This window comes from Nanorana parkeri, unplaced genomic scaffold, assembly GCF_000935625.1.
Source record: "Nanorana parkeri isolate BGI_ZX_2015 unplaced genomic scaffold, ASM93562v1 scaffold1417, whole genome shotgun sequence".
Classification (NCBI taxonomy): domain Eukaryota; kingdom Metazoa; phylum Chordata; class Amphibia; order Anura; family Dicroglossidae; genus Nanorana; species Nanorana parkeri.
In genome coordinates, this window is record NW_017307685.1 from 168,953 (window position 1) to 196,680 (window position 27,728).

The 27,728-nt window shown below is 40.9% G+C and overlaps 1 protein-coding gene across 1 annotated transcript in view; it reads left to right on the top strand.

Annotated features, from left to right (window-relative positions):
* Window positions 1-26,909, top strand: part of LOC108798157 (phosphoglucomutase-like protein 5) — an 84,589-nt gene extending 57,680 nt beyond the window's left edge. Inside the window, exons 10-11 of the mRNA XM_018569886.1 lie at window positions 14,178-14,312; window positions 26,602-26,909. Coding sequence (XP_018425388.1) covers window positions 14,178-14,312; window positions 26,602-26,691 — 225 coding nt within the window. The 3' untranslated portion in view covers window positions 26,692-26,909. The remainder of the gene's footprint in view (window positions 1-14,177; window positions 14,313-26,601) is intronic.
* The last annotated feature ends 819 nt before the right edge of the window (window positions 26,910-27,728 follow it).

Genomic DNA, 27,728 nt, shown 5'->3' on the forward strand with positions numbered 1-27,728 from the left:
AATCGAAAGCCGATAATCGATGATTGAAAACGTTGACAACTTTTTCAATCATCGATTAGTCAATTAGTTGTTGCAGCCCTACTGGGAACATAAAATATATATATATATTTTGAAATACTGACCTGATTCCTGGATCCAACGACAAACGCAGCCTCCCGTCTCCAACGCTGTCAGAAGCTGCAACAGAGCATGCAGGTTACTACTTAAACCGGCGCGCTGTGTGCAGTTTCTGAGAAAGCAGCGAGGGGACGGTGACGGGCCCCCTGATGGCCGCGGGCCCTCGGTCAGTGCCCGACTGCCCGAATGGTCAGTCCGCCCCTGACCACATATAACAATCATAATCTGACATTATTATATCACCACTATAGTCCCTGACTATAATATTTTTTAAATGTAACCAGTGTAAGCACCTAGATATAACTTAGTATCAGCCTCATGCAACCCCCTGCACAGATGCACTCAGACTGTGAGATGAAAGCCAATCAGGTGTACTGTTTGCAAATCTGCTTACAAGCAACATGCTAATAGCACGAGAGAGCAAATGGCTGACCTGATTAGTCCACTGCTGTTCTTTCAATGTCCAGTCCTCAGGTTTGTCAGGGGGAAGAGCTGACACCACCTTAGTCTCCAGTTATAATAGAAAATTGTCATTATCCACCTGGCTGTGCTGTCTGGTTGGGCTGTCTAAATCACAGGACTAAATGTACACAAATGCAAATACTTTGCCAGGTGAAACAGCTACAAGAGAAGTACAGCTGTACATGTGACTGCATAATTCAATTACAGCTGCAGCCAACAGCATTCTTAAAGTAGAGCTACAGCCTCCTATCCCTTACAGCTATGGAACTTGCCATCTTAGCCTCTATTTGGATTACAGCTGCCATGGTGCTGCAGATGTTCTATGAGTTCTATGCACATGTTCTAACATGAGTTCTATCTCAACTGGTGCAATTGTTCAGTTTATAAAATGTATTACCGATGAAAAATGTGCTGCTACCAAAGCCATCAGAAAAGGTTTAGGTTTGAAACATACGGATGATTGGTCTGTGTTTTGTAGTGCTCAGCTTTACTGGTGCTTCTTTTGATCTATATGTAGCATATGGGCCTACATCAATGCCTTGATTGTGCATACATTAGAGCACTGAATGCAAGCAAACATCCACATGTTATTGTATTATATTCATTATGCGCTTGTGGTACCTTGAAGATACTCACATGCACAGGCTACAACATAATGTTCATAATTCATTAACAAATGTGGTCATGGTCGTACCAGAGGCAAATGCCGCCCTAGACAGCCAATTTTGCACCTTTACACACACACAGGCAGTCAGCTCAGTGACACAGAGCCTGTTACACAGGCACAGTGGCTGGGCAAGGAGCTCAGTGACACTGCCTTTGAGTCAGGATTACAAACTTGCACTGAGGTTGGAGTGTCTGGTATGGATATTCTGACCTCAGTGTCACCCCTCAGAGTGCCACCATGAGGGCCTCAATTGGTCTCACTGGTAGCATGGCCCTGAGTGCGGTTATAGAGTATATGCTCCAGTGTCTGAAAATATACCAGCTAAGCTGTTGAATGCCTACCAAAAAATGTATTTATTTTTTCTAATGTTTTGAGCCTACCTGACCATTGTAGGCAATTTTACATGCACACACGTACAAACAAAATCGCATGACCATTTAAAGGCCACCTCTGGGCTCCCCAGGACCCCCTCCCCTTTTTTGCGGCTCTGTCTTATAAGAGCATCTCCTACATCAGAAAAAAAAATCTGCATACTTATCTTTTTTCTAGGTGTCTTTGGCCAGGTTGCCACAGGTCCTTTTCACCCTTTTCTTCTTCCTATTGTGGGTGAATCCTAAATGATACAGGGAGTGATACCACATAATGACATTGTGCTGCCCTCTTCAACATTCCTCCTGTGAGTCCAGGGCAGGGGGGCAGAGCCTTGAAGAGCTGTGCTGATAGGAAGTGGGTTGAATGATGCTGGACATCATTGGCCCAGGAAGAGGAGAGGCAGCTGGAGCAGTGAGTCTGCAGGGGACATTGGCGGAGATCAGGTAAGTATAGCAGCTGAAGCTACTTTTTTGTTTTCAGGGGCTGCCAGGTTAGTCAGAATTTCATAAGGCATCCGAAAAAGACCTAAGCTTTAAGTTTACTGTATGAAAAAACTTTAAACGATAAAAAGCTATAGTGCAGGTTGTGCTAGGGGTATCATGGTGCATTTACCAAATGAGGAAAATGTGCACTAAGCCTAGTAGAGTTCAGGTAACTTCAGTCGTCTCGTCCTGTACATTTTTTTTCCCCCTGGACAGAGCTTCCACGGGTTAAGTAAACATTTTCCTCCTATATTAAATTAACCCCGCTGACTTCATGCCTTTCCTGTAGATTAATGTTCTTCTGACAAGTTCCCTATGTTGGGAGAACATTCATTATTCTTCCATCCACAGTGCAGCTGAGTGCCCTTGAACAACCGCTCAGCTGCTGGACCTGGCAAAAAGAGCAGATAGGTTTTCACTGTACCCTAAAGGTGCCCTGTACCCTAAAGGTGCCCATACACCTTACAACCATCGCAAGACTTTTGTCTTGCGATGGTTGTAATGTCATTAAAAAAACATACGATCTGCCTATCTTGGACAGGCAGATCGTACTTGCAAAATTCACAAGCCCGCCCCGCTGAGGGGCGGGCTTCCGAAGACCGCAATGCTGAACGGGCCATGTGCGCTAGTGCACACCGGCCCGTGAGGCAATTATCTTACGAGCATGCCACAAACCAGCCGAAAATCGTACGATTCTCGGCTGGTTTTCAAATATGTTCGTAAGACAAAAGTCGTGCGACCGTACAGTAGAAACGGTCGCACGCCTTCCACACACCACTTGCGATTAACGTACGATCGCGGGATTTCCCGCGATTATCGAACGATAATCGCAAGGTGTGTGGGCACCTTAATATTACATTCAAGTTGTAAGCTGAACAATTATCTTGTTCATACTGGCTGATCTGAAAACTTAACAAAATATAAGCAAGACATTTTTAGTGTTTCTTATCTTCATATGTTTCTGGATCTGTTAAATGTATAGGTTAAAAATTAAGATAAAAAAGAGCTAATTGCATCATGTGCTTCAGGGACAATTCAGACCTATGCGTTTCAGTAGTATGTAGCAAAACATGTGTTTTTAAAGAGCATTAAATAGCATTCCAACAAACTAAACCAGCAAATACCCAATGTACCTTCATTGCAGTGCACCACAACCAACTTTCTGAGATGAAAAAGAGGGACACCTTCCAGTACAATGTAGTTAGGCCATGCACACACCCCTGTCATGTCCCCAGTTATACAGACCATTAAGAATTTATATGTCACAAATAATAGGTTAAACCCGAAAAACATGACAATTAAGAGGTAAGATAAAGGTTTTAGTGCAGAATAACACTTTTGGTAATTAAATAGTTCATAGTTTTCATAGATATCTGTACATCATACCAAAAAGAAGGACAACCAAGGAGAAAGAACGTCCGAAAAAATGGTGCAGGTCCAATTTTAGGTCTGTTCATAGCCCACTCAAATGAATGGACAGCCTTAACGCAATGCATGTTAACACATGACATACAGTAACTTCCGTTAACATGCCACATTGGACTGCATGGGTCTATAAGAACTCTAACTGTTTCCAGAATTTTTCCTAGATAGCATGCAGAACTTATTTATTACCTAAAACTTTTAAATGGTTTCTGAATGTCCTTCTGGTCTGAATTTAGCAGTAGAGCTAACATGCATTCAAGGTGTCGGCTTCATGTATTCTCAGCTGTGGTCTTAAAGCTTTCAAGCCCTGCAAGAATATATCAGATGTCACATCCCTTTGGTGAAGAGCCTGCCTGTGTGCTGGCAACACTATTAATACTTTACTTTTAAAAAGGTCATGCCTGTTTTAAAATCCACATACCGTATTTGCCGGCGTATAAGACGACTTTTTATACTTAAAAACATCCCCCGAAAATCAGGGGTCGCCTTATACGCCGGGTATACAAAACGTCCCTAATCTGTCAGCCCGCTGGATGTGCGTTAATACTGTATGTACGGTAGCTTCGGCTACATACAGTATAGCACGCTGAGCCAATCACGGCGAGCGATGTACACAACCTCTGCCAATCCGAGCAGGCTTTGTATTCATTAATAGAATACATCGCTTGCCGTGATTGGCTCAGCGGGGTATACTGTAGCCGAAGCTACCATACTGTCATAGACTTGCCTTTCCAAGATTTCTGCAGCAGCAGTGATCTTCTGGGTGCCAGTATTGTGCTTTGCTCAGTGGCTTCCCCTCTGCTCTAAAAATTGTCGCCGGAACTACTACAGTGCTTTACAGTGATCTGCTGGGTCTTGTATGCCGCTCTTCTAAGCGGCTTCCCTTCTTCTCTGAAAATACAGCGGGTTCTTGCCCAGCACCATGACCATTCAGGGTAACGCCTAGTATTTTTATCAATATATGCACAGTGTTCTCTGTTGGAATAAGGGGTGGCTACATAGCAATCGGGAACTCCCAAATACTATTCATGGGTTTCTGAATGGTATTCGGGTCTGTGAGCCGAGGTGTCATATGAAAAGCATTATCACACCTCGGCTCACAGACCTGAATAGCATTCGGAAACTCATGAATAGCACTCGGGAGTTCCCGATTGCTATAACCCGCAAATCCCCACAACCACAGGGTCAGGGTTGTGTTGAAGAGGCCCATGTCCCCATCGGCATGGGGACACCCTCCCAATGCCGAGGGCACGTGGCCTGGTAAGGCGCAGGGAGGGGGGGGCTCGATCGCCCCCCTTTCCTGCCCTGCCGGGCTAGTGCTCGGATCAAGGGTCTGGTAGGACTGTTAGGGGGGACCCCACGTTTTTTCCCCATTTTTTGGGGCTGGGGTTCCCCCTTAAATTCCTACCAGATCTAAAGGGTCTGGTAGGTATTTTGGGGGGAACCCCACGCACTTTTTTTGTGTTTTAACTTGGGGGGGTCCCTCCTAACATTCCTACCAGACGAAATTTCGCCCGGACTACCACTAAAAAGCGAAATTTCGTCCAAAAAACGAAATTTCGACCGGACTACCACTAACGAATTTCGTCCGAATCATAAACATAAACAAATTTAATTTCGGACACAGGGATTTCCAAGGACAAGCCAAAGGTTCAGTACACGGGAAAACTTCCAGGAATTCAGGGTAAATCACAAATGGGGGACTCGGCAACTAGCTTAGGAAAGCGTTGCTCGGGCCACGTGCCGTTCGCTTCCCTAAGTTTAAATAGAGACAGAAAGAGGGAGAATTCACAGGATTGGCCACACGCGGACCCACTGATTGGCTGAGAAGCTGTATAAGAAACAGCAGGAGACGTCAGCCGACGCCTAAGGCCCCGTTCACACTGAGCGATTTATCGCGGGTATTTACCGCGCGATATCGCTCTCCAATGCATCTCAATGGGGCTCTGTCCGTCGCTGTCGCGGGTCGTGTGTCGCTACAGCAGGACCCTTTTTGGAGCGGATTTTGCCGCGATATCGCGCAAAATGCAAATCGCTCAGTGTGAATGGGGCCTAAAGCTGCCAGATAGGTGCAAGTGTGAGCCAGGTTCAGAGCACATGCCTGGAGGACTACAAGCACCAGCACAACCCTGCATGCCTGCAGAACCAGGGGTAAGAGGTATGTATATACTTGTAGAACTACTAGTAACAGCTCAGCTGCAAGTCTGCAGCTGAACTGTGACACTTACATTGGGCCAAACTGGACCAATGTAAGTATTCAGTGGGAGCGTAAAGTAAAGTGTGACTATTGTCAAGGAGAGGGGAGAGCAGTGTGTAAAGTAAAGGTTGACTATTGTCCAGGAGAGGGGAGAGCAGTGTGTAAAGTAAAGGGTGACTATTGTCCAGGAGAGGGGAGAGCAGTGTGTAAAGTAAAGGGTGACTATTGTCCAGGAGTGGGGAGAGCCCTCCCCCAAAAATAAGCCCTTAAAACACAAAACCAAATTAAAACAAGAACAAAAAAGGCTGAAAATGTTGCCAACCACTCTGAAATCCACAGTAATTTAGCACAAAATACCACAGAATAGCACTGTATAGCAATTAGCTCCCCCTACATAGATTGTCAGCTCTCCCTAATCTACTCCAACACTCACACACACTGACAAAAGGCAGCTGGCACATAACAAAGCCCCAATTATTATCCCTTTTAAGCCAGCTCATCTTCGTTCAAAGGCCAGTGCATTATGGTTACATTTGCCTGGCAAGAGTCTCACATTAGATTGCTGGGTCCGTGAACCTTGAACACGCAGGATTCACCATGATCCCATTGTAACAGCGACCCCGAACCTCATCCCAAAAATAAAGAGAAGATTGGTGTCTGGGAGAGGTGGCAGCAGTGTAGGCAGAGACTGATGTATGGGAGAGATGAAGACTAATGAGTGAGATAAATAGGAGACAATTGTCTAGGAAAGGAGATGAGGGGAGCAGTGAGTGAAGTAAAGGGGGCACTGGGGTCTTAAAGAGGTGGGGTGGAGTGTATGCATGGAGAGTGGTATCTGAAAGAGTTGGCAAGATGTGTGTGACTTTGAAGGGGGACTGGTGTACAGGAGATTCCCCTGTATATTTAATAATTTCACATCCCAAGAGCTGCAAATGTAGTGTTTAATGAACCCATATGGCCTAGGCAAATTTCTGACTGTTCAGCTGAAGAAATTAATAAGATTGATGTGTTTTTCTGGCGCACCTTTAAAAACATAAACAAATATTTGACTGTTTATTGTGGGAAGAACCCTGCAGTGGATACGTATCTAATAAACTAGCCATAGTTAAAGACAAATGCTCTTGTTTTAAAAGTAGATCTTTCAGAAATGTTTAGAATATAGATGTAATTATTGGCAAGCCTTTGTTGGAGGCTCCAAGTTTCCTATTCCTCCTGTCAATGACAAGGACAGATGTCTCTTGACACATTCCAGGCCAGCTCATCCCATTGTAGAGGATTTACCAAACATTGTGCTACAAATGTCTCCAAGCACTTGTGCTGACCTTGCACCTTTGTATAGATAATGAGCACACTTAACAGCAATTCATGTACTAAGCCTATCTGACATATATATAATTAAAGCAGGAAGGGTTACAAAGGAACACAAATAAGTACAAGAAGTTAGAAGAAGAAGAATACTGTACCCTCCCGCACCTTAAATAGAAGCACTTTGGTGGCCACGTGGCCAGAACACTAAAAGTGCTGGGAATCTGGTGGTGTTCTAACCTAGGTAAATCAACATAGCCTATAATTCTGTCAAATCAGATTTAGGGCCATTCAGGGATTTGAACTGTCTCAATACTACAGCCTTATTACCATTAAAAAATAAGTAGTTTTTTTTTTTTCTTTTGCAACCATTGCATAAGTGTCAGGCTTATAGGACGTCCTTTCACCTGGTCAGGTCAGTGGTGATAACACGCAAAGACTGTCATCGTATTATGTATTATGTAATTTTACATGAAAGAAAGTTAAAAGCTTTTTTAACTGGCAGTTTTACCCTCGCCATAGTCTTGCGGTGTGTCCATTTTAAGCCACAAGCTCAGGCAGAAGATTGGTCAGCTTCAGTGGGAGCTTTACAACCTACAACATTTTTATGTGACACAAATCACTTACATCCATTACATTACATCATTAAAACCCTTTCTGGATATAGTGGGCCTTTTTTCTAACATGAAAATGCACAAAAGCAGGTAGAAATTATTATAAAAAGGCATACTTGAATTGCTGGTTTGTTTACAATCAGGAGCCGGAGATGGGCTCCCGATCACAGGATCACCATGACAGCCCATCACAGTTATCACATGATCAGGAAGCCCTCCTCTGTCAACCGGAGTTAAATACCTCTTAAAGGAGAACTATGAGGTGAGTGCTTCTCACTCACCTCATAGTTCTAGCCGACCTGTGACAATGAGACTGTCACAGGTCGGCTCAGTAGATCGGGAGGTGAGCGAACATATACTGGCGTTCGCTCACCTCTCGATCCTGTCACGGCTCTCTGCCACAGAAAAGCCCTGACCCCATAGTTCTCCTTTAAACTTGTGGGCTAGAAGGGGCTAATAATAGTAAAATAACAATAAAAGTAGTAAAAATTATAATACAGTATATACTGTATTATGTATATGTGCAGTATATATTGACCCTAGGGTTCGATTTACTATTATTAAAATATTTTAACTTTTGCTATTGTCCACTTTACTCAGTCAATAAAGAAAAACAAAATCTTCAATGAACCTAATTGGCAATGAATAAACATAGTGAAAGTATAAATTAAACTAGGTTTACTACTGTTTACTATTGTGATTGCTGTGATTGGTTCACATCAATCACAACATAGAGAGGCACTCTGATTGGCTCTTTTCATTTTGCCTGTGATCTCCGCTGTCCAATGACAGTGCGGTCACAGGTACTGTGCATGCACACAAGTTGTAAACAGGAGGACATTTTTTAAACATCCGCTAATAACAGCAACCTCAACCATCTATTGTAGTAAAATACTTATTTCATATGTTCCTCCTAGTGGCCATAATGCAGTATTTTCATATTACATTCAACCTGAAAATACAATATGCTAATAACATTAATTTTTGCCTGCATTTGCTGATAAAATCATATGTTGTTTTTTTTAAAATACAAACAGGCACATATTTACAATGGTTTCTTTGTGGTTTGTGCCATTTCCCATATTGTTTCTTAAAACATTTCTGTATGTCAGTAACTAATATATATATATATATAAGACCTGTTCAATTAAGTTGAATGCAGTACTTTTTTTGCAGTGCAACATGGTACATACCGGTACAACCACAGTGCACCGTGCACAGGCTGCAGAACTGCATTAAAAGTCACTTTTGACATTTCAAAAAAGTTCAAACAAAAAAGCAAACATGTCTGTGAAGGTTCTCATTCATCCAGGCCATGGTATATCTGTTAAAAATAAGTCAAGGCAACTGGACTTGCTGTATTGTTCTTAAAGACGTTTCACTGGACATCCAACCAGCTTTCTCAATTCAGAATTACTTGTACAAAAAATTATCTGGGAATAAATATGGTGAATGTCGCTCTAATCCACATAATCTGTTAGTCACAACCAGGTGTTGGTTGTTGTCAATTATGCAAATACAATCAACACCTGGTTGTGACTAACAGATTATGTGGATTAGAGCGACATTCACCATATTTAAAACAGCAAAAGGTTTTCCTGGCACACTCACAAGCTAGCATGTAAAAAAAAACGTGTCTCACACTAAGGTTAAAAACAGTGGTTTGGATACACGTCTTCTGCAGAAAATGTGACCGCCGCACAGCCGCGCCAAGGCACCTCTTATAGTGCGGTCCTAACTCTAAACTACTGTATCAGAGTCTCCATCTTGGAGCACATGGGGCAGAAGATAAAATTGGGTGCAGGTTTGTCAGGAGGAAGCCCAACCCCCCTTAAAGGCACAGAGACGCACAAGGGATCCCACACATCACAATGGCAGCTGAGACCCCCCATGCATCACTGCACCAAATCAGTTTTGCTGTTTTACTGTTTAAAGCCCATTCCGTGTGCACCTTGCTGTAAAGCTGGTGACGAATTGATGAGTGCGTTTGTCATCTGTTTTGATTCACCATATTTATTCCCAGATAATTTTTTCTACAAGTCATTCTGAATTGAGAAAGCTGGTCGGATGTCCAGTGAAACGTCTTCAAGAAAAATACAGCAAGTCCAGTTGCCTTGACTTATTTTTTACAGATAAAAAAGTAAACAGTGCGACATGCTGGGAACAGTTCAACAGCACAGAGTAAATTCTGATTGTGTACTGTGGGTCAATTTATAAATGTTTTCACACAAGATTCACACAACCTTTTCCCAGGATTTACACATTTTCCAAGTTAATCTAATTATACATTTTGAGTGAAACTTGTGTAAATCTTGGCTGAAAAGATTTCTAAACAGACTGGCAGTTTTACATTTATAAATGTATCTTTTTTTGAAGAAAAAACAAAAAGTACATCCTGTAAGTGTCCACAAGTTTTTCATGTGAGCATTTTTGTTTATTGTGTGGCAGTATTATTCATGCCCCTAAAGAGAACTACAGCTAAGGAATGCTTGTTACTGTGCCACAGATAAAGTGTATGCCAAGACAAAATTAAAAACATAATTAACATTGGCAGGATACAGTAAATCTGCAATACATGCATACTGCCTTGTGTTTTATACCATTAAAGACCTTGCAGTTACAGAAAAATACCTGTTGATCTGCGGAAATACACTTTGGGCTTTAACCCTTTTCGTTGCTGACGAAGCTGCCGCCAGATTTCTTCCAGGGGCCAGTGAAAAATGCCCTCCCTCCCAACACCCCATGCCTTGCATCCTGGGCTCCGCTGCCCCTCCTGTGGGCCTGGGACTGGCATCACGGGTGTTGCCGATCTCCTCCCCGTTAAATGGAGCCGGAAGCCATTCTGATTGCATCACTTACAGCTCCTCAGCTGTCATTCCCCAGCTAGAGAAGCCAGGGAAGAAGCTATTCAAGCACAATCTGTGCTCGAATAGCTTCTTTGCAGTGGAAAGGTGTCACTAGGGGTCTAATAGACCCCCAATGACACCTTAAAGAGAACCTGTCACCACCTAATATGCAGATTTTGCAGGAAAAGTTGGCATTTGCATCTTCTAATAGTTTTGACATGTAGCTATCACTGGAAGTAACCTCTGCGTATGCATTTTTTATTATATCATCTAAAAAAACTTTTTGTGATAGGTTTACTGTAAATGTTAAAGTAGAACTGAAGCCCAAACTGGTTTTTAGTTTTGGATAGAGTAATGGAGGGTTATAACCCCTGTCAACTTTTTTGTCATTTGTGTCCCATTGGGGAGGCTTACCTTCACTTCCTGTCTGACAGTAACAACAGGAAGTGGGAAGAAATCCCTTCAAAGTGAGGGAAATCCCTGATGGTGAGAAGGTTCACCCAAACTGGTGTCCCCATTGGAAGATTTCTCATCTATTCCTGTTCTGGTGACAGTCCCATTTTCTTTCAGTGATAACAGTCACCAGGACAAATAGAGGGGGTGAATCTCTATATCGGGGACACAGACAGCAATAAAAACTGCAATAAATATTCTATACAAAACATAAATGAATGACCACAGCATACATTTATAGTTAAGGTGGGCAAACTGTGGCCCTCCAGCAGTGGTGCAACTACAAATCCCATGAGGCATTGCCAGACTCTGACAGCCACAGGTATAACTTCCAGAGGCAGATGCATGATAGCATTTGTAGTTTCACCACAGTTGGAAGGCCGGTGTTTGTCCACCCCTGATGTAAAGGAACCCTGCGAGAATGAAAATATAAGAGGTACATTTGCTAAATTATTTAACAGTACCGGCTGCGATCTTGACTGAGGTACTGAGTTGGAAAAGGAATGCAGTCATTGAAGTCTGAATTTCTGCATGTTTTTTCCAAGTCATTGATTGTCAAGCCAGTATAAGGAAGCCCTGGAACTTGCACACTTCAAAGGAAGTATACCATGGCATGGCTGCTCCCACATTTCCATTACCACACAAGTTCAGTCCTAATGGAAAGAAAACCCATTTCCCTTGGGAATTATTTGCAGACCTACAGGTAACAGCAGTAAAAGGCCACTTTTTGCAGGCAGTCCATAGGACCAAAGAATAAGATTCTTGATGCATAATATGGTATATTATTTGTAACATGTAATGTGGGGTAACTACTAATTTCAATGTACTTTTTGCTCAGCTCTGAAAAGCAGTGTCTAGATATTTATTGCAAAATTAAACAGCACCATCTAGTGTATGACAGTAGGATTGCCAGCACCAGTAAAAAAATGATCATGCAAGGCCATGGTAGTAACGTGCTACTACTGAAGGGGTGGGAAACTCTGGCCCTCCAGCTGTTTTGGAGCTACAAGTCCCATGAGGCATTGCAAGGCTAACAGTTACAGTCATGACTCCCAGAGGCCAAGCCATGTTGAGATTTGTAGTTAAAGCACAGCTGGAAGGCCAAAGTTGGCAATCCCTGTGCATGCTTTTCTCCCTCATCTGCTCTAAAGTAGCACTGTGAGAGAATAAAACTTTTCCTGGCCAGTTCCTAATTATGCGGCTGTTTTTGAGTGAAAATCTCTCTCATCTTCAGTAATAAATCTGTTGTAGAACTTTGCTAACCGTCCCAGTTGCTACCCAGGAATACAGACACCCAGGACTGTAAACCAATCATGGAGACTTTACTGAAGGAGCAGAAGCCTGATTAACTAATTGCTAATTGTGTTGCTAATTTGCTTGATAAATGCCTCCCCCCCAGTCTGCTTATGCACAGGGATACATTCTTGTAGAAGAAGAAGTTAATGAATAAGCATTTACTTGAAGATAAAAAATAAAACAAAGGAGGAAGGCCTCATATGGAATTGGCTATTGTCAATTTTCTGAATTCTGTGACCTTCAAATATACGTCTACTTATAAATCTATCATGACAAATAATGCAATTTAAATAAGATAAGATACTCTAGCCCAAGTTAAACTCAATGACTGGATGCTTTAAAACAGGGATAGACAACCTTGGCCAGCATTTCTCAACTTTTTGTTGGCACCCTTTAAAAATATGGCAAATTTCAAGGCACCCAAGTCTAAAATGTAATAAAAAATAAATGTAAAACACTATGTGTGGCCCATCCAAAATTCATATCAGACCCTTGTCCTAGATAGGGGTCTGGTATGGATTATAAGAGGGACCCCACATAATGAATCCATCTCTGGAACCCACATTCCATAAATTATCATTAAAATGGCATGAAGTTGTTCCAAAAATTTACAGCACCTCTGTGGAAGCCAGAACGCACGCCAGGGTGCACCGGCAAACTGGTTGAGAAAGGCTGAATTAGGCACTCCAGCTGTTGTTGAACTACAAGTCCCATGAGGCATTGCAAGAATCTGACAGCCATAGGCATGACTCCCAGAGTGATGATGTAGTTTCAAAACAGCTGGAATGTCAAGGTTGCCTACTCCTGCTCTAAAATCAACCAAAAAAGAACAATTAGCAAAATAGGAAAACAAATCAATCTAAACCTAATGCCTTCTGTGTAAATAAATGAAATAATACACTGTATAAATTCAGTATAAATCTTTGACCCCCATGAAACAGACAATGTTGATCCATTAGTCACTAAATATAGTGGGGCATGCCTTTCTGCCCTGTCCCCACCCATTGCTCATCTTAAGCTTCTCTCTACTGCCATCCAGTAAATGGTCTGCTTGAGCCAGTTTGACTCTTTTTTTTTTACTGGTTTAGGACTGTTAAGCATTATAAACATACACATTAACCTAAATATGGTTTAATTATAATAATTAGAGATATACTGTAGGATGGGTTCAAAGTTTTAACGTTTTTCCTGCTTTTATTTCCCTTCATTTATTTCATTGACTGGGGCCTTCTTTCTGAATTACCAGCTGCCCTCTTGCACTATACAAACTTCTGCTATGTACCAATGGCTTGTTCTTGGGGTCAGTGGCAGGTTCAGATCACTAAGTAATCCACAGTATTGACATATGAAACCATGTGCTTCTATAACCTAGGAAATGCACAGGAGTTGACTCATGGAACCATTTATTTATTTAATATGTTTATTCTGTCACTGGTTAGGTTGGCACAAATCAGAAAGCCTAGCAAAGATATAACCTCTGACCCACTGCCATCTGTAGTTACATTTGAGATTATTCAGTAAGTCATCATAAAGACCAGTAACAGTGTACAAATTGCAAGAACCCAGAGCAAACAACCAGATTTTACTTTTCTGACCCCAGGAAACATAATCTGATTGCTTGCTTTTGGTTACTGCATATTGCACATTATCAGTATTTTGTACTGCTTTGTTAAATGACCCCAAAATATACTAAAACATTCCAGATTCATACTAAATATTACTAACTACAATTAGTACGCCCTCTATATGAACTAATTCACTATGTCAATGAAGGGTGCAGGCAACTAATGACCTGTGAATTATATGGTGCTGATAAGAATGCAAAACAGAAATTAAACCTACTTGTTACCAAGCACATTGTATATATACTACTCCAAAACCTCCAGTGGTAGCAAATGCCATGCTAGCTAACGTAATGTGTATTGTGCCCTTGCTTCCTAGGGACTCAGAATTATATTTGCAAATGGATCAAGGATTATATTTCGACTCAGTGCCTCAGGCTATGTGGGAACCACTCTGCGAATTTATGCTGAAAGCTATGAAAAAGATCCAAGCAAGCACAATAGGGAGCCACAGGTAAATGGTCTTTGTTTTTACCGCTGTAATAAACTATAACATATAATATCATTTATAATGCTAATATAGCTCATTTATGATGGACACATTTAGTACTATGGTTTTAAATGATTTCAAATTAGCATTTCCAAAGGCATTCAAAGTTTGTATTCAACACCCACAAATACCTAGAGTCATGGTAGGATTCTTTGCCTATTACAGGTCTGCTGTGTGACCGGACCAGAAAATGTCTTTGAAAATAAGCTGCCTAGACCAGCTTTTTACTTTTTCCAACATTTTTTCATATGCTGAGACATAGTACAGCCTATAAACTTGTTGATGATTTACTAACTTGTGAAATGAAGTAAAGCGTTGCTCATTTCAAACATTTTAAAAATTAAGCTCCTCCTTCAGATGAATGGATGTTTAACTTGAAAATAGGTTCCCCCATATAACATGAATCAGAATCGGGTCAAACCTCCTCTCAGATTCAAAAAGATAAAATTATCTTTTCTTCCTCCATAGCCTGAAAAACCCAGGGATTTTGCTTTTGCTCTTACCATTGGTATAGAGTACCAGCCTAGCTCCATAAACTTTACCCACAAATCTATACAGTGTGTTGGATATGTGGCAACCAACCAACCAGCCATGCTCCTACCCATATTTTGTAAGTGTCCACTTTTGCAAAATGTTTTGTCTGCAGTTAAATCAATCATTACCAACAGATATAGATTTAGGAGATGGCCCAGCAGCATTCCCCCTACACTCTAACCATCTGTCTAGGGGTGCATACAAACTGTCCTTTGTTACCCACCTCTTAAATGGCATTCCACTATATTGAAGATTGACCTCTCCCCCACCATTTTCTCATTGGTGTTCCAAAGATTGGGAAACCTGATGCATGGAGGACCCTACTTCTTCTCCTCAACACCCATTAAAATTTATAGAACAATGTGATTTTAATAGCACCAATTCTGATTCTCTGAAGAATACCTACATCTCCTCATGGAGTGACCACACTAATCCACTCCCATGATCCCTTTCTCTGTATTGTCTAAGAACATACTTTCATCTATTACCCACACTAGAAGCAACCTACCTTTAGAGCATACATTAGGCAAAATCCTAACCCCCCTTTCTTCTTTACCACCCTTCATCCTTCACCCCTGTATTCTGTACCCTATCCACCCTCTTGCATCCCCACTCTACCCCCTCCTTTTCCTCCCCTTTTTTCCTTTTTTCCCTCTTGGGTGCAAAAGCTGTTTTAGTTAGCCAATAGAGTCTGGGTCATGCTGACTCTTCTGCCCACCCACCAACTGTCACTTACAGTTTGGAGCCACGTCTACTGCTCACCAACCACCATATTTATTGTACAGTGAGCTGTTCGGCTATTCACTTCAGGCTTGTACGGCTAATTCCAGCCGTACATCGACTGAAATCAGCCATACATCGGCTGGCTTTGGCTGCACTTCGGTCAGCCGAACATACTCTGCAGAAGAACTTCAACTCAGCCGATCCAAGCTCTGAAGCTCCGGGACCTGCTAGAGTCTTCTAGCAGGTCCCGGCCAATGAATAACAACTGGGCGGAGCCCGCGGTTTAATGACAGTTCAGCATCCCCAGGTCATTTGGGGATGCTGATCTGTCATTACAACTGGGCGAAGCCAGCTGTGAGATCACAGCTGGCTCTGACCAAGTGTCATTTGCAAGGCGTTTGGGCCCTGCTTCGGCTGTCACTTCAGCATATGCCTTCAGCTTGGCTGAGCCACTCGGCCGACTTCGGGAGCTGTACGGGCTATAGTGAATAGCATGTACAGCAGCCCTTTGGTTCGACTGAACCGAAGGGCTCCCGCAACCGAAGCTAGCCGAAGGATTAGCTGGAGCTACGGCTGATCCTTCGGCTAGCTTTGTGAACCCCCTAAATGTTTTAGTGTGTCCCTAATAACCACAATAGTGTAAAATCCAACGATTTTCATCACTACACAGTAGGCCAAATCTAGAGTCTTGCTAGAGTCCTGCTAGAGTCTTCTAGCAGGTCCCGGCCAATGAATAACAACTGGGCGGAGCCGGCGGTTTAATGACAGTTCAGCATCCCCAGGTCATTTGGGGACGCTGATCTGTCATTACAACTGGGCGAAGCCAGCTGTGAGATCACGGCTGGCTCTGCCCAAGTGTCATTTGCAAGGCGTTTGGGCCCCGCTTCGGCTGTCACTTCAGCATATGCCTTCAGCTTGGCTGAGCCACTCGGCCAACTTCGGGAGCTGTACGGGCTATAGTGAATAGCCCGTACAGCAGCCGTTTGGTTCGACTGAACCGAAGGGCACCCGCAAACCGAAGCTAGCCGAAGGATTACCTGGATTTTCATCACTACACAGTAGGCCGAATCTATTAAAACATGAAATCGTCCTTTTTTTCTATAGCTTGTTAGTGTTTACAAAAGGCTATAAAACTGTCAACATCCTTCTTTCAATAGCTTAGTTTAACAATCCTTTTTTCTATAATAATGACTGCAAGATACAAGGGACAGAGCTTGTACAGAGGGTGTCATAATTTAGAGTTACCTAGGGCAGCACAATATCTAAATACAGCCCTAACACGTGGCCCCCGAATATCAATTTCAAACCTCTGTTGACAATATTCTTTTATGCTGATTTTGTCTTGTAGACTCAGCGCCGAAAAGCAATTCACGGGTAAGGGGGCTGAATCAAAGATTGGCTAAAACTCATTGATGCAAATACATACCTGCTAATTACTTTCCAAAAAAAACAATGTCACAAAGATGACTAGATAAGTTCATGTGACATGACAGAATGTTCCCTTACTAAGCCATCTGTAGAGCGAGTGCAGTTCAATGCAGTCTGAAAAACTAAATACGTGAGGATGTTTTGTACATGAACACAATGCACACGCACTGGAACATCCTTGAGTAATTGTTACAGCTGACGCCACTTATGGAATCATTAGGAAAATATAGTTATTCATTACCGGCTGCCTTGTTCAATCAATGATTTCCAGAAGCCATGCAACTAGGATGTATGACCTTCTATGAGAACAGTACAGGCTTAATTCTTGTTACAAAAATTACTTACTGACACACAGCAGCATCGAAAAGAACTAATCAATTCATTGTGGTGTCTGACGTGAATATGATGTTGTAGTTCTCAGTGAGCTTATGAACCATAACCACAATTCAAATACGTTGAGGTTAATAATAAGTGAAGGGAAGGAGAAATGGAGGTGTTGTCTGTTACATCCAATCAGATTCCTGAATAAGGGTTAATTGCTATTTTTGGACCTTCACATTTTCTTCCTATAGCAAGGGGAAAGGAAATACAATGCACTCTTCATCAACTGTATACCTAAAGTACAATTAAACACACTTTTTTGCATATATTTACTGCTAGCTTCCCTAAGGTGATTCCAGTAAATCTACCTGGAAAATCAGGATGTAAGTAGGCTGTTTTCAGCTTTGTCTATACATAGTTACAGCATTATATCTATCATAGTGTGTTTGTCTTTGGAGTTTCAAGGGTACAGTTCTTATTTTTTGCATATGTAATGTTGGTGAATTTCAAAACACCAGTTGGGTCTACCATGTCCACCCTTCCTGCAACTCATACATTGACAGTCTGCTTGCCATTTTCCTTTTTGCTTTAAAAATTACAGAAATCATACAGCATCTATACCTAAGGAGCCCTTTGGACTTTTCTTATGGACATATTTGTTTTGCTTTTGCATTACATTACATAAATGGTAATAAATTAACCGTGTTTTATCGGCGAAAACAACTTGTTATGTTGTAGCTATGGTTTTACAGCTGTGAGAGTCAAGCGTTTGACTTGCTGCACCCTAAGTAGTTTCACAGATACAACCCTTTGCAAAGCCTAGTGAAAAATGTAGTAATTACATTGATGGCATATTATTTGAATGCACTGCTATCAATCACTTTCAGCTTCATAGACATTTTACTGTCAGCAATATTGTAAACTGAAAGAGAGTGCGCTGACTATTTAAACATTTAAATTATGAAATAAACATTTTAAGACTTGCACTCACATCTCTAACACTTTTGACTGTAAGGGTCTATTTTTAAAAAACATTTGCATAGCTAAAACAGCATGTTCTTTGTTCTGTGTGAAAAAAACAACTGTTAGGAGACAAAATCTAATGTTCTTAGGCTATTTTGTCTTCTGGCCGATTGTTCTTCAAATATGATGGACAGTAGTAAAAATAGGTTAATTCATATAGAGCATAGAGTGAATGGGGGGAAATACTGCCACATTATGGCCACTAGATGGAGCTGAGGACAATGGCAAACAAACACACCCTAACAAAGGGTTTTTCACAAAGAAGCCGAAGTATATAGTCGTAGGTTCGGCTAATCCTTCAGCTCACTTGGGCCGCCGGAGCCCTTTGGTTCAGTCCAACCGAAGGTCTGTTGTACGGGCTATTCACAATAGCCTGCACAGCAACTGAAGGCAGCCAAAGCATATACATTCGGCTCCGCTGAGCCAAAGAAACGGCTGAAACAGACTGTTCTCCCTGCAAAATGTAAACAAATAGTAAAAAAAACAGTGCGGGGTCCCCCTCTCTTTTAGGTCTAGAAGGAATGTTACCAGGGACCCCCCCCCCCCTTTAAAAATGTAAGAAAAAAGTGTGTGAGGTTCCCCCCAAAAGTCCTACCAGACCCTTTAGGTCTGGTAGGAATTTTAAGGGGTAACCCCACCACCAAAAAAAGAGAAAAAAAGTGTGGGGTCCCCCTAAAATTCCATACCAGGCCACATGACCTTGGCATTGGGAGGGTGCCTTTCCAGGGGTCCCCCTATGCTGATGGAGGCATTGGCGTTCCTTAAATACAAGGAATGTAACAAAAAATGCAAACTAGTAATCCGGGAAGCTAAAATAGAATGCGAAAAGCATATCGCCGCAGATAGTAAAAAAAAAACTAAATTCTACCAATATATTAACAGTAAAAAGGTAAGAAAGGAGCAGATAGGCCCAATAAATGACTAAAAAGCTAAAGGCCACCACCTAAAGTTGGTGGAGAAAAAATTCCAGCACAATGGGCGAAGAGAATTCTTTACAGTAAGAGCGGTTAAGGTCTGGAACTCACTGCCATCGGCAGTGATTTCAGCCAAGAGTGTAGATTTGTTCAAGAAACGTTTGGACAATTTCTTGAGGGACCGTAATATCCAGGGATACCAGTATCCCTAAGAATGAGATGATGCGTGGACCTATATGGGTTGGACTTGATGGACGTATGTCTTTATTCAACCCCAAATACTATGTAACTATGTAACTACCTGTATGTAACTATGTCCTATTCTTCACAACCCTAACCTGGTGGTTGTGGGGGTCTGTGGGAAGGGTGGCTCATTTGCAACATCTAACATCGGTACAAACTACCGATGTTAGACTGACCGGCCTATAGTTCCCTGGTTGGCATCTAGCCCTCTTTTTGAATGAGTAAGGTGTACTTGTACCCCTATTCATTTACTAAAGGGTTTATAAAAATGTAAGTAAAGAAACCAGACTTTTAGAAGAAATCCTTTAATTGAAAAAAAAAAACACAACAAAGGTTTTTGACTATTCCCTTCATTAAAAAAAAATAAAATTCCAAAAGATGATCCAACAAAGTAATCCAAGGTCAATCACCTCGTCCAGCTATGTCCACGCCAATGCAAATAAAATAAATAAATTTGAAAAATGGCCCCCGGCAGACCCGACCGCACATTTTGCTGGCACCTGTCAAATCGCTATAGCAAGGTCCTGGCCAAATGATAAATGGGCGGAATCAGCCATGATGTCAAGACTGGCTCCACCCTTTTGTGGTCATGTAATGACAGGTCACTGTCCTCAAATGACCTGAGGGGTCCCTGGGGGACCCCTGGAAAAGCACCCTCCCAATGCTGAGGCCTGGAATGGCGCAGGGAGGGGTGGCCCGCTTAATGGCCCCCTCCCTTCCCGCCCAGCCAGGCCATTGCTCAGATTAAGGGTCTGCTTGGATAATTTTAGGAGGGAACCCCAGGTTTTTTCCCCATTTTTTGGGGGTGGGGTCCCCCCTTAAAATTCCTACCAGACCTAAAGGGCCTGGCATGACTTTTGGGTGGAACCCCATGCATTTTTTTTATGTTTAACTTGGGGGGGGGGGGGCGACCTAAAGGGTCAGGTATGAAAAAGAAGGAAAACCCCACACTTTTTTTTTCTTTTGTCTAAATTTTTTTTTTTAATGTTTACTACCTCTGAGGTAGCGAACAGAATAACAGAGCCGATTGCTGCTCAGCGGCATTCAGCTATTCACTCACTGCTGTTCGGCCCCTATGTAAATAGGGGCGAACAGCAGAAAATTAACTGCCAGACATCCAGATGTTGGAGCGGCTGGGTCAAATATGTTCTTCACTTCGGCTCAGCTGAACATGATGAGCATATTTGGCTGAACCAAAGTGAGCTGAAGTCAGCCGATGAAATCAGCCTTACTAGGCTGAAGTGAAAATCCGAACGGGGTTCGGCTCAGTTACTCACTCGGCTGCCTTCGGCAGGTTATCCAATAACTCCCTTAGTAAGATACAATGTGACAATTCAAGAGAAGGCTGGAGGAGCAAAGGTTACATTTATTTGTAATTCCCTCCAGGACTCTCTAGAATTGTCACATTGTATCTCATGTATTTCTTTAGCCGCTGATTTTATCTTTCTACACTGCAATTAAACTATGTATTGGGTTATAATTTAAATATGATGTCTCTTGTTTCCATAGATAAACATTTAAATAATATGGCAGAATTTCCAGTTTTTGGTTTGTATGGATACAAATATTTCAGACTTTAATCATGTGCATAAAAAATGCTATTATAAAGCATTAAAGTATATCTAAAGCTACGTTTTAAACAAACTAAGGAATGGTTAATAGCCTTGTCGGGATTGTTTTTGCAGTCTATGCACTATTGGCAAGATTTCCTTTTACTTCCTGTCCCAGAGACACAGCAGGAAGTAAGAGGAAATCTATCCAAATATGCAGCCGATAACCACATCTGTCAATTAGAATTATCATTTTTTTGGAGCCATGTAAGGGGAGGAGGGTAAAATATTTCAGGAATACAGGCAAAAAAGCAAACAAGATAACTGACTACACTTATAATTTAGTTACACCATCTGTATTCATAAAAGCAATAAGCACTGGCCGTTGTCATACAACATGAATAATATGTTACAGAACAGAAAACTTGCCAAAATGTGGATAATTTAGTCTTATGCCAAAGGTCTGAACTCATCTGCAGTATAAGATAAGAATAGATAAAGACCATGAGCAGAAATAAATGTCATCGTTGAGACATATAATTACACTCTTGTCTGACTTATAACAATTGTAAGCCAGGTATCATGAATGTTGGCAAGAAAACGAAATGTCCTTTAATATCCGGCAGATGATACAGCTGGCTCGTGTTATTATATCTTATCGTGGAATGGCTAAAAGCTTTTGATGAAGTGATGTGAATTCTGAATGACGATCATAAGATTAGAGAATTAACTACAATTTTATTATGTTTTAGTGCTTGTTAGAATCTGTTAAATGTCAGTAACAGTTTTATATATTGCATGTGAATAGCTTTTTAGGTGTTTGCTTAATTGCATCACCAATATAAATGTTTGGCGATGCAGGAGAGGTAAGTATCTCTATGCTTCTAGGGATGCCATTTTTAAAGCCCAGTGGTACTTTTGTTAACTATTTTCACAGACTGCAAATTTCAGCTTAACATTGGACAAAATACAGTCACTCCTTTGGCCAGCTTGATTCTGGTACATCTGAACCACCACTGTTTTACTTTTTTTTCAGCATCCTGCTGTGTCTTCTAGCCATGCGGCCACATGCTGCTCTTCACCTTCAGACAGTTACACTCTAACCCATTGGCTTTTCTCCCCAAGACTACATGTTGTATGGAAGTTGCTTGTAGTAAAAGTGAAAACCAACACTGTACACATTACAGATAAAAACTATGCTTTATGCTATGTAAAAACAAAATATTATGCAGCTATACCCACAATCAGGGCAGTTACATGCACCCACTGTCTCCCAGCTCAGGAAGGGACATCAACGCTCCATTAATAAAGAGAAATAGCACAAAACACTGGCTAATGGTGGCTTTGGTCTTTACTGCTGCCAACCACTTAAAGTGACTGTTGATTAATCAAAAATGCTTAAAAAATAACATACCTACACAGAAGCATAGGAATACTAACCTTCCCAGCTGTCTGGGCCAAAGAAAAATGCTCTGTTGCAGAGTCATACCTGGGTGAGGTCTGTTCTGAAACCAACACTTCCAGGAGCATCAATCTACTGTGCGCTGATAACAGAGCAATTAAAAAGCCACCAGCTGAAAGATTATGTTGAACACACAGACACTTTATATAGTTAATTACATATGGAGCTTTTTGTTCTATTGCTACATTTTTATATGTTTATTGTTGTCTTCTTTTGTTTTAAAAAAAATTTGATATTGCAGTTCTGCCACTAGGTGACTCACTACTTTGAGACCAAGGCCGTATGTGTACTCATTGTGAGACACATGCCGTATGGAGATATTCTGTGCCTCAATAAACTACACTGATGTTATACACTGCAATGCCTGACAGCAGTCATAAGCAAGTGTATCTAAACACCTCCAGCTGACCACTACCGTCTTCTGCAATTATGTGGAGGTTGGTGGGAGGAATCATTCAGCATCACGGGGGGACACAGGAGATTGACACTCACTGAAGTCATGGTTTTAGAAGAGACTTCACCACTAAAAGTCTGCAACAGTTTTATATATTGCATGTAATTAGCTTTTTAAGCATTTGCTTAATTGCATCACCAATATAAATGTTTGGCGATGCAGGAGAGGTAAGTATCTCTATGTTTCTGTGCAGGTACGTCATTTTTAAAGCCCAGTTGTATTTTTGTTAGCCATTTTCGCAGACTACACATTTCAGCTTGACAACCAACGAGATACAGTTGCTCCCTTGGCCAACCTGATTCTGGTACACCTGAACCAACACTGCTTTACTCTTTCAGCATCCTGCTGTGTTTTCCAGCCATGCAGCCACATGCGGTTCTCACCAGAAGGACCCCCACATGTGAAATAGTCCTTCCTATTAAAGTCACATGTTACAACCTTTGTAAGGAAGAACTCTAATCCACCTTTCAGAAAGAGTGGGTGGTTTTAGAAAGTGTTGGAAAGGCACAGGAAAAAGTAGGCTATCCCAGGTTTTCTCAACCAAGGATCTGGGAGAAGTTCCCAGGAGTGACTGAGAGATTCGGTCACCAGCACACCTAAATCTTCATCACCAAAATCATAAGAAAAACGACATTTTGGGACAATGCAGGGTCCCTTCATTAGGCAATGTGATAACATGCGCATAATTCAAAGCAAATATAAATACACCACTTTGTATTATGCGCTTGTTATAACATTGCCTGATGAAGGTACCCTGCGTGGTCCCAAAACGTCACCTTTTTCCTGTGATTTCATGATCAACCAACGTCAATAAAGCACCCACCGAGAGACAACAGGATATACAGGACATACTGCTTAGGTGTGTGATGGGATATCTGCACAGTTCCCAGGATTTTCACCACAATTCACTGTTGCAATGTATATACATCCCCCAAAAGTCAAACAGTGTGTTTTATTGAAAACCACCGGACACATTGATATCACCCCCAACGTTCTTCTGAAGCTCTGGTTCATGACGCCATCGAACATAGTGACGAAGGTTGAGAGGAACACTTGAGTCAGGTGCGCAGGATGGCAGGACACTAGGTAAGTACAGTACTGCAGCATGATTTTTTTTAAATTACTAAATACCTGAATGACCAAGTAATAGGCAAGGTCTGCCATGCTAGTTTCTGTTTTGGCATTTAATTTGGATGATTTTACTTGTTTAGGTCGATGCAGCAGCAAACATGTTAAATTGTGATTTCTGTTCCTGACACACTTGGCTTTAATTACACATTTTAGTGCTAGTAATATATGAATAATAAGTCATTTATTGCGTGCTGGTTGTACTAATCTGTACTGAAATGCAACCTTTGACCTGTTGATATATAAGTGTTTTATGCTGTAAAGGCAAATACTTTATTGCCTGGGGCTCTGGCTCCTATATAGGGGGTCGTACCAATGGAATTGTACCATATGTCATATCTTTCCTGTACATGGAAAACAAGGGAGCACATCTTGTATGTTATTGTACACTTCATATTTTTTTGTTTTGAGCCATAGCCTGTATATGGTTGTAATCCACACAAGAGTATTATCTATAGAAAATACATGGTAAATAAATAAACTGTTGACTATGCATGAGAAGAAAATCTACCAACATTTGGCACCTATATGTCATTTATGGATTATACAGTACAACTGTGACGTGATAGCATAAGTTTTATTGTTATTTCTACAGATATTTTGGTTCTATCTAATCTACAGCTCACTTATCACAGTAATGTACTGTGAGCTGTAGATCAGAAAAATATTTCCGGACTTCCTCGAGATCCTTGAACTTTCATTCAAGCATTTCTGCAAGGTGAAAAGGTTGGACTGTCCAGAAGGACACTTGTATATTGATAATTACAATATACAAGTGTTTTTAGAGACTAAGATATCCAAGATATCCCGAATGCTATTTGAGCCACTTAACCAATACAATAATACCTCATATTCAAATTACATTTAATGCTGGACTGGATGGCAGCCTAACTGTTGAAAGGGCATCCCTTGTTCAAATTATATTTATTTTAAGATATCTCTTAAAAGTTAAGATGTTTTGTATCCATAGCTGCCATATTTGATCAAATTTGGCTTGTTTGTCTTTAGTTGTGGATTGAAACTGCTGAGAAGAATCACCCACTGGCTTCTTAAATATCAGACACATTTGGATTGTGAGATTTTCTTTTAGTAGTGTATTGCCTATCCTAGAAGGTCAGAACTATGGAATTGCTCTCCTACATCTCAGTTCCCCACGTCCTTGTTTATCTGAGGTTATTGTGAGGAATGCACATTGACTATTTGGTTTTGTTATGATCACAGTCGGTTTTTGGATAAAGGGGGTGAATCATAGAACCTCTGTCAGGTCTTAAATGCAATCTATGTTTTAGACAAGTATGGAGAAAGTATGTAATCATTCCAGGAGTGCCAGGTAGCTTCATATTTAGCAGAATGATCCCACAAGGAGTGTGTCAACTCCTCCATCAAGCAGATATGGGCAATCCTGGTTATCCATTCTTTTATAGTGATAGAGCTGGTGCTTGCTGACTGGCTGCTCAGGCAACCAGTGATATCACATAGAGACAGGAAGAGGGTCCTCAGCCCTGTATAAGCTTCTAGTTGTGATTTGAGCTTAGACTAACTCTCTTCAATCTTTATGGCTCATTCAAGGGAGTGAATGAACTATGTGCAGTAGGTGTGGCTGACATTAATCAATTGAGAATTTGATACGCATGAGATATGTCATAAAACTCCAACTTTTATAGAGTGTACCCCTGATGTTTAGCTCCTCTTCCACTGCCACCAATTCCTCCGCCGCCATTACTAGCAATTTCCAGCTGTCAAAATGACAGCCAGAACCACTCCTGGGTACAATGACACTTATATATAATCTGTAAGTGCCAGTGTATTCATGTATTGTTACAGTGTAGTTACTATTTTATTCATATACAGATCAAGTGTGTAAAACCTTATAAGTAAAAAAAAGAAAAAATGTATTCCTATTTAACCCCTTATTAACCATTTACTAATCCTAATCAGCACCAATGAACCCCATCTCCCGATTTGCCTGCTGGCAGGTTTCAATTTTTTTTTTTACTAATAATATTTATATTTTTGTTTATTTTCATTCATTTTTTTTTTCAGTGTTGCATAAAAAATATCAGCAAAATTGAAAAAAAATACCTTTTTCATTTGCACTTATCTAATAACTTTGCAATGCTTTTTTACCAGAAACTTCATTTTAGTGTCAATTTAAGTTAAACAAATAATGGAATAAAATGTAACCATTTTATTTACAGGGAAACTACTTTTTTAAAACTAACACTTTTGTTTATAGATTACATTGAAAATAAAATAATTATTTTTGAAAGACAGCACTGTCAAAAGAAAGTTTAGTTTGTCCACAAAAAACAATGTATGACAAAGGTATCGCTGAATAAACAGGCCCATTGTTGCTGTGACCTGCATGGACAAGTCAGGTTCACTTTAGGCTGGCTTGTACTTAGAAAGAAGCAGTCGATGGTTATGTACTTGAATAAGACACAATATTATTGTTGATCTTTTCTTTTCTTAGGCTGTTCTGGGTCCTCTTATAGCTATTGCTTTGAAGCTTTCCCAGATTCATGAGAGGACTGGTCGGAAAGGACCTACTGTTATCACTTGAACACATCCTACAGAAATCATCTAGGGCCAAAGACAAGAGTATGTGAATGGGAGAGATTATTACGGTTTTGTTACATAACCTACATTATTTTGCTGTATATGCCTATTGCCTGAAGAAATTATAATCAAGTTTCATGTTCCACATAGTTATTATATGAAGGAAATCCTGTACTTTTTAGTCAGAAAATATTGGACCTTATAAAACGTATAAGTGTTATTCAAAGCTGTCAAACAGAATTTAGCTGTGATTCTTTCCTGGGATAAGTAAGAGAGGAAATGGAAAATGCTACCGTTCCCAATAGCATTACCATACTTTTTATACATAAGGTTCAATTATGGCTACAATAACGGTAAACACCTGTTTGTTATTACTGGGTGAAGGAATAGGTCTTGTAATGTTTTAAGTCACTTTTTCACTTTTGTTCAGAAAAGATCCATGTAGTATCAATGTTTGGACACTTAACACAAACATGCTATTAACATGTTGGATGACACACCAGCCAACAACTGGGAAATAAATACACAGCACAGTCATGCACATTACTGTATTTAATGTTTGTACCACTGTGATAAATTGCTGTCTTTACTATGTTTTAAGCTGATCAATTCCTTTATCTTTCAAATGAAAAAAGTGAAGACACTTTGAAGTTTCATATAAAAGGCACCTGTTCATAAATGTAATGCTTCAAATGGAATTTTGCCTGCTGACAATACCTCCTCAAGTGGGTGGTAATGTGCTGTATATATTGAAAAAAACATTTAATGGTGGTGAACATGTTTAAATTGATTGTCATTTTAATAAAGTATGATGTTTGAAAATGTCCATTGTTTAAATTCCTGTTACTCAACAGTTTATTTGTGTTTAGGACCTGTTTCATACAAGTCTATGGGTATGCAAAACCTGTTTGAAGCAGGTCAAATGTATGTCAGAACTCCGCCCATTTGTTTTCATTTGGCCGGGACCTACAGGAAAGTTTGACAGGTGCTGGACAAATGTCAATAGTTGGGTGGAGCTAACGGTGATGTCACCGCTAGCTC